This window comes from Protopterus annectens, chromosome 14.part0 (assembly GCF_019279795.1).
Source record: "Protopterus annectens isolate FY-2018-M chromosome 14.part0, PAN1.0, whole genome shotgun sequence".
Lineage (NCBI taxonomy): Eukaryota > Metazoa > Chordata > Ceratodontiformes > Protopteridae > Protopterus > Protopterus annectens.
The window spans coordinates 315,161,981-315,186,669 of record NC_056748.1 but is presented as its reverse complement, the minus strand read 5'-3'; the positions used below and the strand labels follow the sequence as shown (position 1 = coordinate 315,186,669).

Sequence of the window (24,689 nt, the reverse complement as noted above, 5' to 3'; positions counted from 1 at the left end):
AGTTATGTGGTACTGATTGGGCTTCTAAGGTTTCAGTGTCTGTAACTATTGCATACCCCAGGTTTTTCCCTGTAGGGCCCCTTCTGCATGAGCTGTCCACGTAATATGTCACCTCGGCCTTATCCAAGGGAATATCCATGAGATCTTGTCTGGGTAAGATTTTCTGCTCAATTTCCTGCAGGCAACTGTGTGGTGTGCCATCCGCAGGAGTTGGGAGCAAAGTTGATGGATTTAATGTCGTGCATCATTCAATTGTCATATGAAGTTGGCTCAACAGTATAGTCATACAGGAAAGGTGTCTAGCAGGAGAGAGATATGCCACTTTTTCTTGCAGTAAAATTATCGTGACTGCATGAGGCACTCTCAATGTGAGAGGGTGGAATAGCACCACTGAGGCTGAAGCCTGTACTGCCATTGCAGCTGCAACTACTGCTTGTACACAGTGGGGCAAGGATCGCGCCACTGGGTCTAACTGTGATGAATAGTAAGCTATGGGGCTTTGCTTATCCCCATGTTGTTGTGTCAACACTGATGTCATATATCCCTGCTTACAGTCTACAGTTTGAAAGAAACGTTTATGATAGTTTGGTAATCCTAGAACTAATGAAGAAGTTAATAATTGCTTCAACCTGCAGAAAGCCATTTCTGCTTCAGGTGTCCATTGTAATAAATCCTGTGCTGCCATCAGATTTTTGTATATGAGGTCGGTCAGTGGAGCAGATTCCAAAGCATAGTTTGGTATCCAACTCTGGCAGAAGTTGGTTGTTCCCAGGAAGGACATCATTTCCTTCTTGGTCACTAGTTTGGGTGCTTGTAAAATCGCTGTTTTTCTGTCCTCATCCAGTATTCTACCTTCTTTGGATATTACATATCCTAGGTATCTAACTTGTTTTCTCCAAAGCTGTAATTTGCTTTTGTTTACTTTGTGTCCCTGTGTTGCTAAGAATTGTAACAGTGCTATGGTATCTTCCCTGCATTGCTGCTGGGTGGGGGCTGCTAGCAAGATGTCGTCTACATAAAGTAGAATTTGACTACCCCCCGGTGGGGTGAATCCCGCCAAATTACTAGCCATTTCTTGTGCGAATATTGTTGGACTCTCACAATATCCCTGTGCTAGTCGAGTATAGGTATACCTTTTCCCCTGAAATGTAAATGCAAACCAATATTGGCTATCAGGATGTATAGGTATTGAAAAGAAAGCATTGCTGATATCTACCACAGAGAAATATTTCTGGTGAGGTTTCAAATCATTAAACAAAGTGTGTGGATCTGGCACCGTAGGTGCTCTAGGTATTACTGCATTATTTACAGCTTGTAAGTCCTGAACCATAAGCAATTCCCCATTTGCCTTTTTAACAGGAAATAGGGGTGTATTACATGGTGAATCAGGAGATTCTACCAGTACTCCTTCTTTAAGTAATGCTGCTATTATAGGTTTGATTCCTATCTCTGCATCCTTTCTCAAAGGATATTGTCTCTTCTGTGGTCTAAATGCTGACTTCGGTGTAATAGTAACTGGTCCTGCTGTTCGAATAAGTCCTACATCTGACTTGCCTGTTGACCAAAGTATCTTTGGTATGTTACATAAGGCTTTCTCCTCTTCTTCTAATAAGAATGCTAATCAGCTGTCCTCGCTAGACTGCAAGTGTACAGCTGGGTGTGCCTGTGTTAGACAATTCAGTTTTTGTTTCTGTATTCCCTGCTCTGATAATTCTAAATCAGTTTGTTTCTCCCATCTCGTTACCTTTTCTCCTTTGTTCTTAGTTAAACTGACATGTGGTAATCAATTAGATTTGTATAGTGCAAGGAATTCTTGAGGTAATGAACAGCTAACAGCACTTTTTCCCTCAGTATCCCAGTACAGATTACGTAACACTAATCTGTTTTCACGATTTCTGAACAATTCTTGTTCATATTCCTTATCAGGTCCTGGTGTGCTACAGTAATACAGAGTGAAATGCAACAAATGCTGTCTGTCAGTGTCAAGGGAGGGGGATTTACTGATGGCTACATTTATCAGTTCCTCGGTCACTGCCCCTGGACCAGTCGTAACTAAGTCCTGGCTGTACCAGTAAAAAGTTTCACCCTCCGGTCGCACCACAAAAGTATCCATTTGTCGCTGTGCCTCCATACCCTGCATAGTCGGAACTACTGCTATGCCAAATATCTGCATGAGGTCCCTACCTAATAGGTTCACTGGACATTTTGCAGAAACAACAATTTTACTCCTTTGAGTCATCCCTGAAACAGGGTCAGTTATTGCTATATCATGGGAAAGTGGTTCCCGGTATAGCTGTCCATTTGCAGCTTTCACTAATATATAATCAGGTGATTCTGAATGTTCCAGTAACTTGGAGGGGTGTATCAGAGTCCGTGACGCTCCTGAATCACACAGGAATTTAACTTCCTTCCCCTCCACCAGAAGTGTAACTTCCGGTTTTGTGTCTGCTAGGTAGAGCTCTAGGCTCAATAATGCTAAAATCTAAAACCTCATTTTCTTCATCTTCCATGTCTACTTGCACTTCCTCTACTCCTTCTATCACATTTACATTTGTTCTCTCTTTATTGTCTTTTCCCGATGATTTCTGACTCTCGTATGGTGTATCTTCACCATCATATAGTCAGTCCTCATCTCCCTTATCCTCTGTGGTTACCTTCTTATTTTGTTTGCAATCCCTAGCTAGATGTCCCTTCTTCCCGCACTTAAAGCATTCACCTCTCCTTTTCCTTTCTTCAAAGTCCTCTGACCATTTGTCAGACTGTTTAATTCCCTGTGCATTTTTCTTACCCTTTTTACCAGACTGTAATACATAAACTTCAGCTCCGTCTTCAGCAGTGAAAACTTGCGCTTTCTTTTTCTTTTTGCTATTAAAATGTCTTTCAGCATGTCTAGCATATTCAAGTAAGGCTTGTAACCTACTTGTTCGATGATCTATCATATGCTTCATAATGAAGCTACTAATAGGTGCAATGCAACCTTTTAAAAATGCATTTTTCAATTGTTGTTCATACGGGGAATCATTTGTTTGATTTTCAGGAACTGTCATGTCACTATGATTGTTAAAGCACTCTAATAATCTGGCATAGTACCCATCTACTGTTTCATTTTCTTGCTGTATGCATTGATTAATACAAGTCCAGTCTGCTCTAGGTTTCCACTTCTCAGAGATTCGGTCTGTAAGGCCTTTTACTCTATTGTCTAGTTCTGCGTCATTATGGGGAGTGGCTTAAATTCTGCATTACGAGGATTCCAGGTGCCACAAATCATGTGCCAATCTGGACCTATAATTTGTCTAACTACTTTTTCTACTTCTTCCCCATTTAAGTGGTAACTTAACCTCATGCCTTGTAAATCTTATAGGAATTTTGTAAAATTTACTTTTGGATGGGGAATTCCCTCAGTAGCCTTCCGGATATCCTCCGGTGTCCATGGCCTATATACCAAGAGGGTTGGGTCCTGTCCAACCTGTCCTGCCTGAGGATTTGGTACCTCTATAAGTGGACATATTTCTTCCTCACTCTCAGCTTGTAAATTTCTCTCCATTTGATACAATTCTATGTCCCCCTGTGTTTTACGTGTTCAGGACCTAGTTTCAATGGGATCTCTAACAAACGATTTCGGTTTCACTGAGACATCAGGATACCGTGGAGGTGGACCAGCTTGTCCACCTGCTTCATATCCTGAAAAAGGGAGTGGGGGGGAGCCATTGCTACTACTATATTATTATCTTCTTTGTCTAAAAACAATGCCTTTGAATTATTACTCTTTTGTTCCCTACGGTTTGCCTCCTCAATCCACCTGTGTGCCTGAGGAATGCCTAATTGCCATTGTTTCTTTGCCTGACCTTTTGTATCACTTTTAAGCTGTTTAAGAAGTTTAACAAGTGAAGATTTGTCTAATTTCCCATCAAATTCACATTTGTTAACCCATTTTGCATAATATCTAACATTATCTGCACGTTGTAGTTGCATATATTTTGCGTCTTCGGTTAGGGGCGGGTCTCGCGATGTTTTAGTGCTCTGATTTACCATGTTAATAAATGTTACGTAACCCTTTTACCACGTGGTACCACAACTTCAGTTCCTTTCACAGTTTATCTAGAATAACTGCCTACCTTATTCTTTTACCCTGATCTATGACCAAATAAACAGTAACTTTTCTTGTCCCTGATCTGTATGACAAATCTGACAAAAAAAACAATATTTACTGTAACCTAGTCCCTGATCTAAAACAGAAAAAAGGCAAAAAGTCTCCTTACCTGAGCCTCCGGTATTGAGCAGTCACGGTTCACAGTGGAGATCCGCTCTTCAGCCACAGATCAGAAAGTGGCCAGCCTCTTTAAACGACAGTTCAGTCGGAGGTCTTTTCACTCAAGAAGAACCATTTCGGTATCTTCTCCTGCATGCAGACTTCGACCACTGCTACGCTCTGATCCGCAGCTTCTGAGGGATTCTGGTACACAAAGGACCAATCTGTTAAATGAAAAAATACTGTAATAAAAAGATCAATACACAGGAGGTTCAGGTTCAGGTTCTTTACCAGTGTACACCAGGAGGCAAAAAATGTACAAGTACAGAATTTTGTCTGAATGAAACAGGAAGAACACAACTTTTATAGTATTTCTTACTAGTATTAGCCCACCAGGCTGACGTAGTCAGTCACAAGGGGTTTTACATCACTTTAGCTTACAATATTCTATTCATCTAAAATGCTGATACTACATTTTGCATAAAAAGTTTTCTAGTAAACAACATGGCCTTGCTAGCCACCTGGTTAGTTACAATGCCCTTTTACAAAAGTTTCCACTCAAGGTTCTAAATTAATTCGAACATATTAGTAGATACAGTTCTCAATACATTTTCCTTGTTACATGTTATCACTCCCTCCTTGCAGCCGGTGCGTTATCTAGTAACATATACAAGGTTGATTGCTCAAGCAGAAAAGAGCAGAAGATTCTCATTATTTCACACATTTAATTTCCTGACCCAGCAGATAATCACTTGTAAGAAGCATAAACATTAATTCTTGCTGAGCTAGCAGCTGCTGGGGTCAGAGGCCAACTTGCAAAAGGCACACTGCAGTTTCCAAAAGCTTCTTGCAGTTTCATATGAATTCATTTTTCTTGTCATAACATTAATAGAATAAAATGCATTATATCTTTCTTATTTCTTAATAAGCACTAAACACATACATTAATGCATATGTTTCTAACACTTTCAATTATCCCAAAAGATTAGCATGATACTGCTTATACTCAGTAGCCTATCAGGAGCTCTCAGGTGACCTGTGTCTAGCTTTTGAAACCATAAAAAAGAAGACAATCCTATTTGACCTTTTATTTCCTTGCAAAACTAGTGCCTCTATAACACATGCACTATAAACCTAAATCTACACCAAAACATTAACAAGACTGATTGGTGGGATAGGTTCCTAACACAGTGTATTCCCAAGCTATGAAATGCATTGCCACTTCAGGTTAAACAAAGTATTACTTTGGCTACCTTCATGGCTAGTCTTAGAATGTATGGGTAGACACAAATTTACACCAGGCTTATCATGTAAGACCCTGCTCAATCTGAGTGGTAAATAGTGCTTGATAGGAGTGACAAGAACTTTTACATTTGTCTACTTAAAGAAGTATGTGGGCAGACATCTTATGTCCCCACGATTGATTTCTTTGTATTTTTCTTATGCTCCTGTTTTGAATAATCCAATATCAAAACCATCTCTAAAGATGGACAAATTGAATGTAATACTAGAGTAACTCTCATTTATTCACAATTTTTTGTAAACACTGGAAGTAACACCTTAGAACTTGATGTCTAAACACACTGCCACCAGGGAACATGAGAATAGACAAGAATATAACGTGGCTGAAAAAATATATTAACTATGTAGAATAATAGGCAGTTGCCAAAGGCTTAACACTGGAAAATAATTATAGATTTCTACCATAGATTGCCAAGCTACTGCTTGCCAGCAATTGTATTTGCTGAGTGTAGACAATGATTTATTAAATGCACTGAGAGTACAGCAAGTTAGGAAGCAGCTGCAACTGCCAGGCTGTTACTATAAGTGTGCCATCAGCCTCCTCTAATATCTAGCAGTTGAGGAAACTACAGCCAGAGAGTAACAACCGATTGTTCATGAATGGCTACCAAACTGGAGCACTGAATATTTTCTACAGATTCCATTCTCTACCATGCTGTCCTCTAAGATGGTTTTCCAGGAAGAATCTCCAAGAACTACAGGCCAGGAGTATATGTGGTATTTCATTGAGACAAGCCTAGTCTTGCCATAGCAGGCTTTAGGTAGGAAGCACAACTGAAATAGTAGGTCTTACTAGGGACACATACAAAAATGTGTCATTAAGTTCAGAAGCAGGGCAATTACTCTAATGAACATGGAGAATGAAATGTTTGTTAGGTCTACTGCCAAATCCTCCTATTCTAGATAAGGAGGTGCCACAAGGTTAGTGGAAGTACAATATAGCTGTGGCAGTAGTGGAACACTATATGAAGACTGCCAGTGGGCAGGTGGTGCAGGAAGAAGTGAATGACCACGGCTAGACATATCTTTACCATATGCTGGACATAACCTCACAGGATGAGCCCATATGCAGCATCAGGGTGTTTGTCATCTGTAAAGGAGAATTGGATCACTCTGTGCAATGTACATGCATGATGACAACAGAAGTTTACCTGATGCACTTTTTCAGTGGTCCACCATGGATACTGAACAGTACCTTCACTATGAGGATGTCAATCTGATGTCTTGTATATATTATCTGTGGATGCCTGCACTATAGACAATAGCAGGTACAGCAGAGGTATGACTGGCCTGAAGTGCTAATAACCTTGGTGAAGAAGCATGTCTTTAGTCTTGCACTCAGATGCATACTGCTAGACTTTGAAAGGGCAATCTGTTGTCCCATGATCCAGTGTACACAGCTATATATTTCACCTGTTGCAGATAGTGTGGTACAAAATCCAGGAGCTGGGTCTGTGTTTAAAGTATGCTCCTTGCCCCAGTAAGCATACCAACAACCTTTAAATTGCTGGAAGAACAATTTTAATGAGATGGCATCATCTTCTTTCCCTGGTTGAGTGACAGTTATATGCATGAAAACAACAAAGGATAGGTGGTACATCAAAACAGAATAGCCCTTATATGTCCCCAGTCATTCTGGTTTGTGACAGAACTGGTGGCTGTCATGCTACAAGAGAATCAGAACATTGTGGAAGGATAGCACCGCCACCTCAGAGCTGCCAGTAGGACACAGACTGTTGACTTGCATGAACTGTTGGGTATCCATTGCCATGTGTAAAACCTCACAAATGTATTTTATGCATCTGTTCTGGATAGCCTTCTCTGTCATCGACACACTGTAGGTGGGCAGTGCAGTATGCTACCATGTGCCAGGTGTTGGAGGACATGTCTAAGTACAACATGGCTTTGTCCTTGCCATTGTAAGTCACCTTAACTATAAGACTAGCAGGTGACTTTCACATAGCTGTTCCTTATTTGCTGTGCTTCCTATACATTCCCTATGTAGCTCATAGCTCCCCACACAATTTACATTGTCAAGCATATTTCTACTGTGTTTTGTAGGTATACTGGCACCTATGCTGTTGCTGCTGTCAGACATGCATACCTGTGGAGCTGTGTTGGATTTTTAAGGTTTATACATACTTGGATACCCATTATTGTACTCTGGTTGTCTGCATGGGTTGACAGTGGCCCTGGCCATCGACTACCTGCCTGTGCCCAATCACTTCCTGTGGTATCACAGGAATAGCTCTCAATTTTTTTGCTAAAGAATCATGGGAAATGCCAGAAATAGTGACACAAAATAAGGCCATTTTTTTTTTAATAGTACTCTAATTTGCTAAAATCATTTACAGCACAACAACATTTGCATCACAATACATAAACAATAAGAAATGTCCTTCAAGTAAATATGAAGAATAAAAATTCTATTCCTGTAAAGATATCAGGAAAGCCAGCACAACTGTAAGTAGAATGGATAGATGAATTCATGGATGTTTGCAGCAGAACAATATGTTTTGCAAATAGTTACTAACAGATTTCCAGTAACTGAACTGGTTACACTGACATCTGATGCAAGTGTAGGTCCAATCATAAGCAAGACATCTTCATTATTTTGCACAACTGATAAAACTTTGAAATGTCAATGTGCTCCTTTTTAATAGCTTGCACTTTTCAGAGTATGCTCACATTAGTGGCCAGTCCTCACCTAAATGACTTTGCAGAAACTTTCATTCATAAAAATGTCAAAGTTTGGGAACACCAAAATAAAGAAAACATATTAAAAATAATCATTTATTCACTCTCAGATACTTATTTTATTCATTTTAGGGCTGTAGAGTATTTGGAGTTTATCAATGCACTTATTAGAAGCAAGGAAGAGAGACTAAACCTGGATGGGATGCCAGCCTCCAGGACATGTTGGAAACAGTGTCCATATTTTCCTGAGTACAGAGAAAGAGAACACTTTGCTACAACCCAGTCTTGGGCATTGACTTTGTTGCAATTTTTTCAGTGACAGGCAGATTAACATTTGTGATGATAAAGCTTACAGAAAGCACAATGCCATAAAAAGGGATAAAATGAGAGATGCTACTCATAATAAAGCACATTCAATTCTATGACTTGAAATCTGGGAAACAGTTTACTTTTAAAACAAATTAAATATTAAGAGCTAACCCTAACTTTTCCATCAATTCCTTCACTGTCATTATGTCAAAGACCCTATAATTGCAGCAGACAAGAACAGGCAAAGTATAACAAGGCATTGCTCTTTATGTAAAGCATTTGCTGCAAATATAGTTTGACTATTTAGGATCTGAAGTATCAAGAAGATCTGAAAGGAAAATAAATGATATCCAGTTACAAAGATGCTTCCCAGCAGTCAAATTAGATTTTTATCTGTTTGTTTGTTGGTATCCTACAGACTGCTAACAGGATAAGTGTTTGGCATACAAGAGATCCTCCAACCCACTACTGATTTATTTACTGTACATTAAGAAGTCTAATGGCATCAGAAATACTCATTCTAGGGATCTAAACCTCTTCTGCAACACCAACAGAATGGTTTGGAGGGAGAGTTATATTTTTCAGAGGATACTGCATGGAACAGACTCCCCATTCACGTAAAACAAAGTCCATCCCTGTCCATTTTCAAGTGCATATTATATCTATAGAATGGATACAGTAAATTTACCCCAGGACTGTCCCCTGCATTATTAATGGACAGATATAGCTCCTAAATGCTGTATCCCATGCATGGATCCCCTCAAATTAGCTATGGTATGATCCCGGTTATTCTCAATAGGGGTAATTTATAATTATCATCCAGGGGTTGGGTAAGGCTAATCTATAACCAAATGGGATAGGTCATTTTGAGAACAAGAAGGGAAACTGGCTAGGCTGAAAATGACCTGCAAGGGCAGCTAGTCTAGTACTTAACCTATGAACCTATGAAAGTTTACTGCTGTTATTGCATTAGGAAGATTATATATGACATTAACCAACACATTTAAATGATAAACAAACACACAGTGTGAGTAATTAGGGTTTAAAAAGAAACAATAAAGTTACAGTTATTGTACAATACGTGTATTGATAACTATCAAATTCCTTTATCAGAATCAAGCCATTTTAATGTGATTTTTAAAATTCACAGAAGAGACTGTCAATATTTTGTTTATTTTGTAAATACTGTATATATGTAAAAATATTCACTAGTTATGTGTTAAATATTTTTGTCTGCTAAGTATAATATGAGGGACCAGAATGGAGGCAATTATAATTAGCAGACTCAAAGCAGGAAAAAATATTTTTGTTTCACTTTAAAACAGGGTAAATGGAATATATCCAGGCCATTCCAGAGGAGTGTAAATTCATGTAGATCCAACAGATATTTGGTGGAAATGAATTTGGTAACTGGTGCATTGAAGCCAGCTTCAAGTTTGAAGGAGGGCATGTTGCTGCTTCTCACGAACAAGTGTCAAACATTTCAAAGTTGTCATTTTGACTCTTCTGGAATGGCCTGGACATGTTGCTGGTTATTGCTCACCATGACACCATTGCTGGTTTACACCATGTATAGTCTTAGTTCATCAGTTTTGCACATTACATCACCAGCTGTATCCCACATTCACTCCTCCTCAAGCTTAAGGTGCACTGCTTGGCCTGTCTGAAGGACACGTAGAATCAGGGTAGAATAACACCTGTTGCAAAAATGACTCTAAGAATCCTTTACTTTGGGTACTTTTTCAAAACAGATCCAAATTAAATAGTTATTTTTTTTTTAAGTTTGGTACAGTAGAATAAGTATAGAAGATCTGATTTGTGTTCAAAGTGTTAGTACTAGATGTGCAAGGCTTACCGTCATGGCACTTTGTGGAATGACATGGTACAACAAAAGAGTTCTGTGGGGACCACATTGCTGAAAAATCTTTTTAGTAGTTTGAACCACTCAGCAGTCCAGTTAATTGTGGATAGTGGGGAGCTGCTGTAGTATGTATGAAACCATTGTCCTCAGAAATTGTTAGAACTCTGTGCACAGGAACTGCATACAATTATATGTGTTAAGTTTCATAGGTATGCAATATCTGGTGAACATTTGCCTCAAATCTGGCAATAATTTGTTGGCTAGTCATGGTTAACACATGCAATATTTCTTTATATTGATGGTACTAGGTGACTAATACAATGTAGCATTTTCCTTTCAACTCAAATAATGGTTCTGTCATTTGGAAAGATTTATGTATGATACTGAACTGATATGCCGACACAAGCTTTACGATGTTTGTGTTAATGTTGGGCCACCATAAAGGCATACTGTGACTAAACTGATATGCCGACACAAGCTTTACAATGTCTGTGTTAATGTTAGGCCATCATAAAGGCATACTGTGACTAAACTGATATGCTGACACAAGCTTTACAATGTCCGTGTTAATGTTGGATCACCATAAAGGCATACTGGATCTTTCCTGGCACTTTGTTAGGCCTTGGTGTCTTTCATGTATGTTGTGAAGAGGGTACAACAATTCTCTGGGAACAGTAGCAAGTCATCAAGTTTAGATAATTTAGCTCTGATAGTGAAGTATTTGTAAATGAAGGGGTTTGTTTGTGTCCAATGGTCTAGGCCATCTCCCTTACATATTTAATGACTGTTGTTTGTTTCAGATTCTCAAGCCTTTTCATAGTCACTGGTTGCTTGGCTATGATACTCTGCCCACAGGCAGCAATATCTCCCTTGGTATCCGTTTCTGTCTTGTGAGGCACTGGAATTCTGGACATCATGCTGGCCTTAAAATTAAATGTTTTCTAAGTACATTATTTACTCTGGCATTGAAACATATGAGTCTAGTAAACAACCTTTGGCATCTTGGCAATACTTTGTCCGACTCACAGGAATTGTTCATTGGAATCAGTGATCTATGATCAGTCTGGAAGTTATAAATTCTCTAATCCCAAAAGGAATTTTGAGAACTTTTGAATTATCTAGATACTTATAAGGCACTTATTTTAATTGCAATTGTCTCTATTCTGCATCAGTTAACATTCTGGAATAATATGCAATAAGTCTCAAAACATGTCCATCCAGCTGGACTAAAGCATCACCTATATTATAACTAATGGAGTCTGCACTCACAGCAGACAATTTCATAACATCATAGTGGGTGATCATGGGAGTAGTCATCAGCAATTGTGTAACACTGTGGCATACAGAGACAGAGCCCAAACTATGGCTCAGTAAACATGGGTTCAATTTGCACCTCGATTGTTTGAGGCACTGGCAGGGAGGATTCGGGTACCCATCCCAGTGGCTGAGGGTGGTCAACTGGGCATTCCGCTTGTAAGATCCCTGGTGGAGGCTGGAGACATGAAGGGGGTTATGGTCCATGGGAGAGAATGGGTCTGGACTTTAGCTGAACTAGTAGAGGCATGTTGAAATACCAACACATCCGCATTGCATGCCCACCCTTGTTCTGTTGGTTAGTGCAAGGATGGGGGGAAAAGAAAAACCCTTCATGGCAGTGTGCGATACATGATCCCTGCATGCCTTGATTTTCTTACCAGCCCCAACCCTAGTTGATTGAGTGTAGGGGAGTTTAGGAGGGATGTGTAGACCTGACAGAGGACAGAGGCTCCAGGATGCACTGATGGTCGTCTGTCTGGGAGGGAAAAAACATTTATTTAACTCTTTTGAAAACTTTGGCATGAACGTTCAGCATGACCAAGAAGTACAACTTTCTCTAGTAAATCTTTCAGTGGATGTAGCACTGTGGACAGATCTCGAACAAATATTCCCAGGAAATGTATCATGTTTATGACCTGGCATCGTTCAGTTCCACAGATTGGAGTTTTTAGTTCCATTCTATGTTTGATCTTGCTTGAATCTGGTCTGATTCTGATAACAAATGGCACACCAGCCACAAATCATTACAAGTATTACAGACTTAGTCAGAAACATGTGCATTTAAAGCTATATACACTTCTGTCATCACACCAGCCTTCAACATATTTCACTTAGCAAGAATGAGAACAAAACTAAAATACAGGGCCGAATGGAATACAACAGTCCTTGGACCCTGCAGTATTTATTATCTCCCAATAGTTGTTCATGAGTACAGGGCTATATACCATTTCAAGGTTTACAAAGCAAATGTAGATAACGCTGACAAATTCCAACAACCTCCTTACCCACAATTATGTATGTGTGTGTTATGACAAAAATGCTGTTGCGCTCTTCCATGGCCAATATGGAATCCACATTTCTCCTCTTAAATGTAAGCCTAACCATAATGAGAAGTTTGTTTCAGCACCTTGCCATAATGGTTTTGCTTGGCAACTGTTGAAAGTGAGCTCTATACATTCAGAACACATCTTTCTGGCCCTTTTCATAAAAATGATGCATCACTTAAGTTTTTCTGTGCAGAGGTTTTGTCCCTAAAAATCAGGAAAACAACCAAAAGATATATTAAGCATGACAACTAAACAATATTCAGCTTCTTCAGCATTTCTGTAAAAATGTCATCCATTCTTGTAACCTTTTAACAGAGTAACTGTTTGTGGTGGCAGTAACCACATTTAGAGAAATAGATCCAAACTAACCAGTTGCCTGTAACATTACATCCTTAGAATAGAACATGTGCACTAGTCTTAGGAGGTATAAAAAGTGCTCCTTCTACCTATTGGAAATGTCCTTACCTGAGGCTTAACATTCTCCACCTTTTTTGAGAAGAGCCTTGGCAATGTCTTGCTTCCCTCGTCTAAGTCAAAAGATTGTTTGCTAGAACATGCTTGACGACATCTGAAAGTTGTTCTACATAGCCCCACAAAAGTACTTTCATATGTGGGCCTTCACTATAGTGACTAGACCAGCTGTTGCCTTCTTGACCTGTCCATACCTAGGACGGATGAAGTCGTATTTAATCGATGAAAACGTGTTTTTTACTTTGTGTCACGTTAATAAACTGTTTGTACAGCAGCACCTTATTGTGAGCTTTGTGGTGGCGGTTTCGGACTGGCATCAGCTGTTTTGGATAGTACCTGTCCATACCTATCTATTAAACAAGGAGACTGCTTTTACTAACACTGCATGAGGACTTCTTTCTTTAACTTAGCATCTTCACCAGAAGGTCTGAGACTTATGTCATGAGAAGAACCAACCACCATTCTTCCACAGATAGTTACTGAAGTCTTGAGGAGATTCCATTCAGATTACACATTTCTTAATTTCCTTATCTATCATGAAAAAGCTGATACTGAAGAGGGAGTTGGCTTTACATGCATAGAAACATTAGCTATACATTCCCAAAACACCTGGGTCTGTCCATCTGGCATCTTGGCTGTTTGACTGATTCACTATAAAGTGTGGATTAGCTGACAACTAAGCACCTTTGTTGACCCATGTGCCTAGATTACATGACCTCAGATGTGATAACACTAAAGCAAAGTTAATCATCAACGTATGGCCAATATACTTTGATACTAGTACACATAACAACATCTGTGTTTTTAAATAATTGTGCTTCTATGATGAACAGTCCATGACTAGCACACAAGTCCAAAAACAATTCATAACCTGAGTTCTGATTTCTGATAAGATAAGCCAGTCCATATGTCAATCATTCCCCACATAAACACAGCAAAGGGTTATCTCAGAGTAGGAGGTGTTTTTTTTGGTTAGTTTTGTTTTACAGTGCAGTCACAAAAAAATCATGGTTTTTGCATTTATCTTTCCCAGGTCTTAGTCTTCATCTAGTTAGTGGGGCAGATCGGTGTTCAGGTCGAGTTGAAATCAATTACCATGGATCCTGGGGAACAGTTTGTGATGATTCGTGGGATATTACTGATGCCACTGTGGTCTGCAGACAGCTTGGATGTGGTCATGCAATATCTGCCTTGTCAAGTGCTTATTTTGGTCAAGGAAGGGGACCCATACATCTGGATGATGTGAAATGCATAGGGAATGAAGATTACCTGTGGAACTGTCCACATCAGGGACTAGGTGTCCATGACTGTGGTCACCATGAAGATGCCAGTGTAATATGCTCAGGTAATCCGTGTCACACTTTACTCTATGCTTGTGTCTGTGTGTGTTGCAGGTAATGAGTGGTGACATTAGCAATAACATATAAATGTACTTAAAGCCTCTCTTTGACTTATAAAAATAGTTTATTCAGAGGAGAATGTAATGCTAATTACAAGTTTCTATTAAAATCCAAAATTAATTGTATATTTAGACTTTTTGTGGGAGTAGAAGGTTCAAGGTGGTCATGAAAGGCTGTTATTTAAAAGATGATTAAATATGTGAAGAAGTATGGAGGAGATCATTTCAAATGGACAACAGCTGATAGCTGGACTAATCTAACTGCTATCTATCCAGGGGTGCTAGAACCAGGTGTGTGATCTCCATATAGTTTATCCGGGCAGCATTACTGAAGGTCCCTTCATTGAGATCATTTTATCAAAAATGGCTTTGTTAAATGTTCCACTGATTGAAATGTCAGTCAGTTAAATCATTTGTCCAGCATTTGCACAAGTCAATGGCTTTAGTGTCAGAATTGGAGTCTGGGCTGTGTTTACATTTAAGACTGAAGTTAGGGTTACATTAATGTTGTGGCTTGCATTAGGTCTAAGGTTATGGGTCGAGGTGGTATTGTGTCTTGTGATGTGGAGGCTCTAGGAATTCTGATATGTACTGTTTGGTTTGTATTCTGTACGAGTGTGCGTGTGTGCGTGTGTGTGTGTGTGTGTGTGTGTGTGTGTGTGTGTGTGTGTGTGTGTGTGTGTGTGTGTGAGTGTATAAATATATTTGTATATATAAATGGGATCCATCCCTTTGGTCGAACACTCAGAATATCAAATATTTGTAATGTTGGCTCAAATTATCAACGATTACAGAATGATGGCATTACTTAATGGGAGGATGTGCTACAGTGGTGATTAGAAACTTGCCCTTTCCCTGTAGTTGTGTGGTCTTGCAGCTGGTATGTATATATGGTATGTATAGATAGATAGATAGATAGATAGATAGATAGATAGATAGATAGATAGATAGATAGATATCTTTATATTGTTGTCTACTGTGCTCATTTATTTTGTTTATAATTCTTAATTGTGACTATCCACTTGAGAAGTCCATAGTCTTGGAATCCTAGGGAGGAAATTTCCAAAATAATAGTGAAAAAAAGGACAGCTTAATATGCAGTGTTAAGTAAATATTTACAATGCAAACACTGAATGAAAAAACATCACAGCATAGGTTAACAAAAAGAGATAAAATGTTTAGTGCAATCAAAAATTAAGAGGACAGAAACACTTGTAAGTACTACAACAAAGGTGAACAGTGAGTAATGTAAAAAGTACCATATGAAAATGCAATGTGCCGGCTGGCAGATATATCATAAATCAGATCTATGTCAGATGATCGAATTTACTGAAACTCAAAATTCATAAGGGCAAGACCATTTGGTCAAGTTTCCAGAAGTGGACACAGCATGAATCTTGCCATTAATGAGACAGAAAAGGGGGAGGAGTTCAATTCTACCTTACTGTCTGTGTCTGACTGGAAAGAGAGTCAGTGAACATATGGAGGCATTCAAAAAAAACTAAGATTGCACAGAATCTCTAGAAACCAGTGTGATGGACAATATCAGATACTTTCATCCCAGAAAATAACAACAACGTATCTGTCATCATCTAATCAAAACCATGTATTTTCATCTATATGCAAGAGGACAATATGAGAGCCAGGAGAAGTCCTGAAGTCATGATAGCTTTTGGAATTGATGTTGGAATCAGTAGGGTACACAGGATGCTAGATCTGTTGTAGCACATTTTAGAAATATTTTTGAAAGTGGCAAATTAAGGCATTTGGGTAGAAAATGTTAATTGTGTGCTGTATCTTCTCTATGGGACACGATGAGTCATTTTTTCCAGATGGCTGCAGTGGACCCTTCTTTGAATAATATGGTGATAACTACTGACCAGATAAAAAAACAGAGAAAGAGAGAGAATGAGAGAGAGAGAACAGCTTTCAATTTACTCTTACTCTTCATAACTGCTTTTATTAATTATAAAAGCTGTTTAAAATATATTTTTGTTGAAAATTATTTGAACAGATGAAAACAATTTTTAGTGTTGATTACTTTTTTTGTTCTACAAAATGTTAATGCCTACTATCTAAAAGAAAAATGTTAGCAGCAATCTGCAGAAAATCTGTAGGTGGTTGTCTCCAGTGTTTGTCTACAATTACAGGAAAGGTACAGAAAGTATACAGCACATAAGTTAGGAATTTTGGAATATTATGGTATATGACAGAGCTTTTTGTAACTAGAATTTTAGACAGTCATAGAAGTGGGGAACAGACTGCTCAGAAATAACTGTCTTCAGTGAGTAAAATAAAGTTATCTTTGAGCATGCTGATAGAAGAGATGATATATACTTTGCTAGAACTTTTAGGGTAACAAATCCCTATTTCACAAGATGGGTTGCCAACTAGCTCACTGACTGAACCCACACTGTAAAAGTTGCAGACTCCAAATCTGACCTCAAACCAGTGACAAGTGGAGTACCACAGGGTTCCGTCCTGGGACCTCTCCTGTTTGGTATCTACTTCTCTGAAGTACAGGCTAACACAGAAGGCCTCTGGCTAACAAAGTTCGCAGATGACTGCAAACTAGGAACCATAGTCAAGTCCCCAAATGATGTGAACTTCCTACAGAAGGGCCTCGCTGAGACAGATGCCTGGTGTCAGAGCCATGGCCTCAAGCTCAATGCCAAAAAGTGCAGTGTCATCCCCTTTGATAAAAACTCTGTACCCATGAACTACCACACTGTCAGCAATCTACTTAACACCGAATGTGTAATAAGACACCTTGGGACCCAGGTGGACAGTAGTCTCTCCTTTGATAGTCACATCGCCACAGTAGTCAGGAAGTCCTTCTACATGGCACACCTCATCTTAAAAGGGTTCTCATTCAGGAAAAAAGAGGTCATTGTTCCCCTCTACTCGACACTCATTAGACCCATTATAGAGTACAATGCCCCTTTTGGAATGTACCTCACAAGACATCTGCAGCAGCTGGAAAGGCCACAAAAGTACCTCACAAAGAGGATTACTGACCTCAAACAAATGCCCTACACTGACCGTCTCAAAAAACTCCAGCTTTACTCCGTAGCATATTACCTACTCTGAGGTGATCTCAGCCTAACATATAAAGCTACATCAAACCCAGAGCTGCTGGACATGCTACACCTAAAGAAATCCCAATCCCTCCAAGCTACATGCTCTAGGGACCTAAACTTTGTCTCCAGAATAAACAGGACATGCTGGAGGGATAGATTCCTGTCCCAGAGACTTCCCATACTTTGGAACAGGCTGCCCATCTATGTCAAGCAAAGTTCCTCATTAGCACTCTTCAAGAAAAATTTTGATGAGTGGATGGGAAATACGAAATACACCCCGGGGATCACTTCTATGTCTCTTCTCAACAGTGGCACAGGAAAATAACTTTCTTGGGTGGCATAAGCCAGGGAACCTTGTTGGCTAGGCTTATATAGGCCCTTGGGCTGATAGCCTAGTACATACCTATGAAGCTATAATGTGCTAGTATTGCTGATCCTAAAAAAATCCTTTTACTGCTGGAAATTGTGGCATGCTTCATTTGATGACATGTAGCCATGAATTTGGCAGTGTTAGATCTCAGTTTTGTTTTAAAGCCAACACAGGTTGTTCTCTGTTGAACAATATGTTTTAATACTAAGGGGGATCTAGTAGAGCTTGAAGGACCTGGTTCACTTCCTATATTCGGTTAATATCTTTTATAATATTCCAAGAAAAGTCGCACTTAAAATAGGCTAATCGTTCAGAAGCTTAAAATGAACAGGCCAGCCTTTGCTTCTTAAAGCAAGGGTTAGTGTCTGTGAACTGAAGTTGCTCAAAATTCTGCAAAAACAGCAATGTTGCACTATAGAGATTTCTGCATGACTCCATATTAGGTACTTTAGAAGGTAATCAGTTTTGGCATCTGACACTACCATATTAATCCCAGTGTTAATAAGATCAATGTTAAGTTGTCTATCTCGCCTTCATTCTTGCTGGATGGGTTCGGAGCCGATCCTCGGCTCCGACTCGGCCACTCTAAAAGCTCAAGAGCTAGTTCCACCGGCTCGAGGCTCCCCTATATCCCACAATGCTAGGCGGTAACTCCCCAGATCTCGTTTGCCGCTATAGCGATCGAGGTGCTTTTTCAACCGGCTCGTCGGGTTAGTGATTAAAGCTAAATTTAATTCTACTTAGACCCCCCCTTTTCAGTCAGTTTTTCACTTTTCTAATATATTAGGTAGTTTCCTTCCATTTTCTCCCCTCTTTTTATATTTTTTGACTAAACTCACTAGAGTTCTTCCTTTGGGCCCTAGGCCCAGTCCCTCCCTTCCCAGTAGTTGGAGTGTCTGTGTTTGGTAGGGATTTAGTTTTATAAACTGCTAATTTAGTTTAACTTAGTTAATTTATTTTAAACTTTCCATAAGAGTAATCGGTGTGTGTGTGTTACTGTGTGGTTACTTTCTTTGGACATGTCTAAAGAATCAAAGGTCTCAGGCTTTAAGAAGTGTGACTCGTGCTGTCAGAAGATGTCTCTGACAGACGGTCACACTTCTTGTGTATACTGCCTGGGACCTTTGCACCTGCAGGACTCTTGTGCTGTTTGCCATGGCTTCAGCCCTAGAGTCCTGCAGGAGCGTAAAAATAAGCTCATCCTACGGGGCTTATTAAAGCCTGAGGGTCCTCCGACTCTATCTTCGAGGAAACCCTCGAAGCCTTCCAGATCTTTGGCTCCGGTCTCTGAGTCGTCGTCTGGGGCTCCGAAGGCTGTTCGAACATCGGCTCCGGCTGGAGCCGATGATTCTTGGACTCATGTCCCTATTATTTCCTCGGCTCCGGCCGGAGCCGAGGAAGACATTGCTGAGTCGGCTCCGATAAAATTGTCGGATCCGTCCAACAGGAAAAAGTCCCGATCTCCATCTATCGGCTCCGTTCATTCGGCACCAGCATCACCATTGCTGTCTGAACGGAGCCATAGATCTCACTCCTCTAGGTCGTCAAGACTATCAGACCATGACCTTCAGAGAGTAGTGAGTCAACCTCTTAAGTCCGAGGCACTAGCCCAGATGCTTCAAAGTCCGACTCAACAGTCGAGGACTATTCCCATTACTCAGAATGTTCCTCCTCTGACTCCTTTGAGTTCGGAGCTGGGGCGGCTCGGACCCGAGACTGTGGTGGCGTCGGAACTGATACTGTTGTCTTCGGTGCCGTCGTCTGCTCCGATATCTTCCTTGGAAGAATCTCGGCACTGGACTTCCCTCGTCGGCTCCGAGGGGGCGAGTGGCATCGGACCCTTGTCCGACCCCGCTCTCCCTCTCGGGGCTTCGGGGCTGGTGAGTTCGGCTCCAACATCGGCTTCGGAGCCATCACTGTCGGTGCCGGGGAGGTTTTCAGCTTTTCGGAGCGGAGACCTCTGGCTCTGCCTGACAGGGGTGCCTTCGAGGTCATGAGGAGCGTGTTAGAACCTGGTTCAACTCCACAGTCGGCTCCGTCTGCCCCTCCCTCCATGGTGCCTCCGGTGATTTCTGCTCACTCTCTCATCCCGGACCATAGAGAGCCAGCTCCTCAAGTATCCCCAGTGGGAATCTCCTCCTCTTCCGAGGCTTCTCCTGACCCGGCAGGAGAGCCCCGAGAAAGAGGCAGTGCAAGAGGAAGCACATTGACTCCCCTGAGTCAGTCACATCTGACACTGATTTAGAGGATTCTGAAGGTTCCCCTCGTTCCCCCTCTGAAGATGTCTCCTTTGCAGACATCCTCAAAATCTTAAAACAGAGGGGGAATTGGCCAGCCCTCAACCCTTCAGAGGATGAATCGGTGTATCTTGAGGCATTCGGCTCTCACCCTTCCACCTCCTGGGTGTCCTCTCCCTTTGACCCCCTTATGCAAGTGGTGGCAAAGAAGGCCTGGGCGGCTCCTGATTCAGTGGAACCCACCCCCAGGAGACCATCAAAATTTATCACTGCCCCCAAGGACAAGGAATTTTTAACCAAAGGCGTCTCTGTTGATGCTATGGTGGTGGCTGCGACCACCAAGAAGGAGTTAGCTGATCCTTCGGTGCCTGTTCATCCTCCTAACAAGGAGTCTAGGTCGATGGACAGGTACGGGAAGCGGATGTTCTCGTCAGCGACCTTTGCTATGTGCTCGCTGAATTACCTGTGTCATTTCACTCGTCTTCAGAGGGATTTGCTCAAGGAAGCGAGCGAAATGTTAAAGGACCCAACAGCTGCAGGTTTTCAGGATAGGATGAACTCTCAGCTGGAGACCCTTAACTCTATAACTAACTCCTCCATGCGCCTCCTTTCATATGTGGCGGATGGAGCAAGTAGAGCGGCAGGTACAGGTGTAGCCTTGCTTCGGCACGCCTGGATGCGGCTATGTAACTTTGCGGACCCTTTCAAGGCATTCTTCACTAATTCCCCCTTTGATGGATCATCCCTCTTTGGTCCTCAATTGAAGGAAACCCTGACTAGGTGCGAGACTGATGGCAAAACTCTCTCTGCCATTGGAGTCCATTGTTCCACTCCTTCTAGGCCTTACCCCAAAGGCCAGAAGGGGGGAAAGATGTGGTTCCGCAAACAATCTCAGGGAGATTTGCCTGACACACAGAGTCGATTCCCCTCTAGAGGCAAAGGGGGGAACAATAATGGTAGACGCCGTCCTAGAGGCAGAGGGGGCCCGCAGAATCAGGGCAGTTGAGAATCCTTTTCCGACAAGCCCTTTCAGCATCCCTGAGGTGTTGTCCGACTGTCCACCTTCGGAGGCAGTCAGGGGAAGATTATCACTGTACACAGAAGCCTGGCTATCCCTAACTCAAGACAAGTGGGTACAGTCTATCATTTCCGAAGGCTACAGAATCCCATTCCTTTTCATTCTGAAGCAATCCAAAAAGTCCCTTCCAGACGTTCCACCCAGTCAAAGGGAGCAAGCAGCATTAGAAATTTCAAAGTTGCTCGAAAAAGAGCCATTCAACCAGTTCCAGCAGACCAAACAGGATCCGGAATCTACTCCAAATTCTTTTTGGTTCCAAAGAAAACAGGGGACTGGAGACCCATTTTGGATCTCAGCAACTTGAACAAGTTTGTCAAGAAAACAAAGTTCCGGATGGTCACGCTGCAGTCCATTCTACCCCTTTTGGGGCGGGACAACTGGATGTGCTCGATAGATCTCCAGGATGCGTATTATCACATCAGAATGAGTCGACGCTCCAGGAGATTCCTCCACTTCAGGCTGGGAACCAGTCATTTCCAATTCAGAGCCCTGCCCTTTGGTCTCACTACAGCCCCCCCGAGTGTTTACCAAATGCATGGCAGTGGTCGCTTCTCATCTGAGACGACAAGGATTCCATGTGTTTCCTTATTTAGACGACTGGCTCCTTACAGCCCCCACCAAGCATCTTTTGCTTCTTGCCAGAGACTACACCTTTCACACATGTCAGACACTAGGCATTTCAATAAATTACGAAAAGTCTGTCTTGTCGCCTTGTCGTGTTATTACCTTTATAGGCACAAATCTAAACACAGTCAACATGTCAGCCAGACTCACAGAGCAGAGAATAGCAGACATACACAGACAGGTCTCTCTTGTCTTGCAGAGTAACAAAGTCAAAGCCAGATTGATCCTAAAGGTCTTAGGGATTATGGCGGCGGCCATCCCGCTTCTACCATTAGCTCGCTTCCATATGAGAATTTTACAATGGATGCTCTTCACACAATGGTTTTTCCAATGACTTCCAATGTCCCATCCTATTCGGATAACTCAATCATGCAAGAATCATCTCTCTTGGTGGATCACATCTCCCCAGCTCCACCTAGGGAGACCTTTCGTCCCTTCCCCTCCGGTTGCTACAGTGACAACGGATGCCTCCCTGATTGGGTGGGGGGGCATTACCAGGGCAGGACGGTCCAAGGCATGTGGCAACCTTTCGAGTGCCACTTGCACATAAATGTCCTAGAGATGAGAGCAGTGCAAGCCTTACAAGACTCTCTTCCCATGGGAACTATAGCAATTCAGACAGACAATATGTCTGTAGTGTGGTACATCAACAAACAAGGCGGAACCAGATCTTACCCCCTATGTCGAGAGGCACTCAGACTGTGGCAATGGGCGATTTCTTCTCAGCGGTTTCTGTTAGCAATGCACATTCCCGGGAAGTCCAATGTGATTGCAGACAAATTGAGCAGAGCTATTCTCATGCCTCACGAGTGGTCTCTGAACAATTCAGTGTTGAATAAAGTTTTTCAAAAGTGGGGCCGGTCTTGCTGCGACCTTTTCGCTACTCCCCAAAACAGCAAGTGCGACGATTTCTTCACCCTCTTTCCCCAACCAGGCCACCCCAGCAGAGACGCTCTAGTACACGATTGGCCCCGGGGACTTCTGTATGCTTTTCCTCCCTTCCCACTGATATCTCAGCTAATACAGAAAGCCATTGCTCAGAAAGCTTCCATGATCCTTATTGCCCCTTACTGGCCTCGACAGGTTTGGTTCCCGTTTCTCCACCGTTATCTGTTGGAGCAACCTTGGCATCTGGACCCAGTTCCAGACCTCTTGACCCATCAGTCGGGTCAGTTGCACCACTCCCTCCCTTCTCTGAACCTCACAGCATGGTTCCTCCAATTCCAACTCTAGCCAGGCTTCCTCTGATATCTCGCTCAGTTAGAGATATTTAGATAGCCTCTCATAAATCTTCCACTCGGAAGATTTATCATAGCAAGTGGAAACGTTTTTCCTATTGGGCGCAGTCAAAGAATATAGATCCTTTCACTGCTTCCATTCAATCAGTTCTAGACTTTCTAGCCGAACTTTTCCACTCAGGTTCGTCCCCGTCTACCATCAGAGTTCAGTTGGCAGCAATATCGAACTTTCATGTTGGAGTCTCAGAGTCCTCCATTATGTCTTACAAACTCTGCAGAGCCTTTTTAAAAGGAGTTTTAAACCACCAATCAGGGATCCTCCTCCTCAATGGGATCTCAACTTGGCTCTGGCGTTCTTAATTCTTCCCCCCTTCGAACCTGCGGCTTCATGTTCAATAAAGTTACTATCTTGGAAAACACTCTTTTTAGTAGCTATCACTTCAGCTAGAAGAGTCTCTGAACTCCATGCTCTGTGTAGTCGACCCCCTTATCTTGTGTTTCATAAGGATAGGGTGTCCTTACGTACTAACCCATCCTTTTTGCCCAAGGTAGCTTCACTGGCAAATTTGAATCAAACCATTGAACTTCTTGTGTTCTTCCCTAATTATTCCAATAGGTCAGAACAAAAGTTACACTGTTTAGATGTTCATCGCCAACTTAGGTACTATTTAGACAGGACCAAACAATTCAGGAAGTCTGATCAACTGCTTGTTTCTTATGCAGAAGGTAGAATGGGCCTTCCACTTTCTAAAGTATCTCTTTCTAGATGGCTTACTTCGTTGATTACACTTGTGTATGAGATCAGACATCAACAATTGCCATCCAAACCCAGGGCTCATTCAACTAGAGCTTTAGCCACTTCTATAGCTTTCCAAGATAGGCTGCCTATTGATTCGATTTGTTCTGCAGCTACTTGGGCTTCTCCCCATACCTTCATTTCTCATTATAAGTTGGACTTGGCCTCTAGAGACCGAGCCAACTTTGGTTCCACTGTTCTCAAGAGTCTGTTCCGATAGGCCACCCGGGATAAGGTGCTAGGGATGCAGTCCCATCCAGCAAGAATGAAGGTGAGATAGACAACTTAACATTTAGAAGTTATGTACCTACCATAACGTTCCATGTTAGTTGTCTTCTTCTCGCCTTCTTTCTTGCGTCCCACCCTCCTTCCCCCTAGCCTGGACAGACCTAGAGGAGTTTTCTTTTGTTCCCTTTATGGAATTTCCTTGCTGGGCTTAGCTTTCAAACGAGATCTGAGGAGTTACCGCCTAGCATTGTGGGATATAGGGGAGCCTCGAGCCGGTGGAACAAGCTCTCGAGCTTTTAGAGTGGCCGAGTTGGAGCCGAGGATCGGCTCCGAACCCATCCAGCAAGAAAGAAGGCGAGAAGAAGACAACTAACATGGAACGTTATG

At 41.6% G+C, this 24,689-nt stretch overlaps 1 protein-coding gene across 1 annotated transcript in view; it reads left to right on the top strand.

Annotated features, from left to right (window-relative positions):
* LOC122788658 (deleted in malignant brain tumors 1 protein-like) overlaps nt 1-24,689 on the top strand; it is a 1,289,564-nt gene that overhangs the window by 164,951 nt on the left and 1,099,924 nt on the right. The window contains exon 6 of the mRNA XM_044055554.1: nt 14,293-14,597. Coding sequence (XP_043911489.1) covers nt 14,293-14,597 — 305 coding nt within the window. The remainder of the gene's footprint in view (nt 1-14,292; nt 14,598-24,689) is intronic.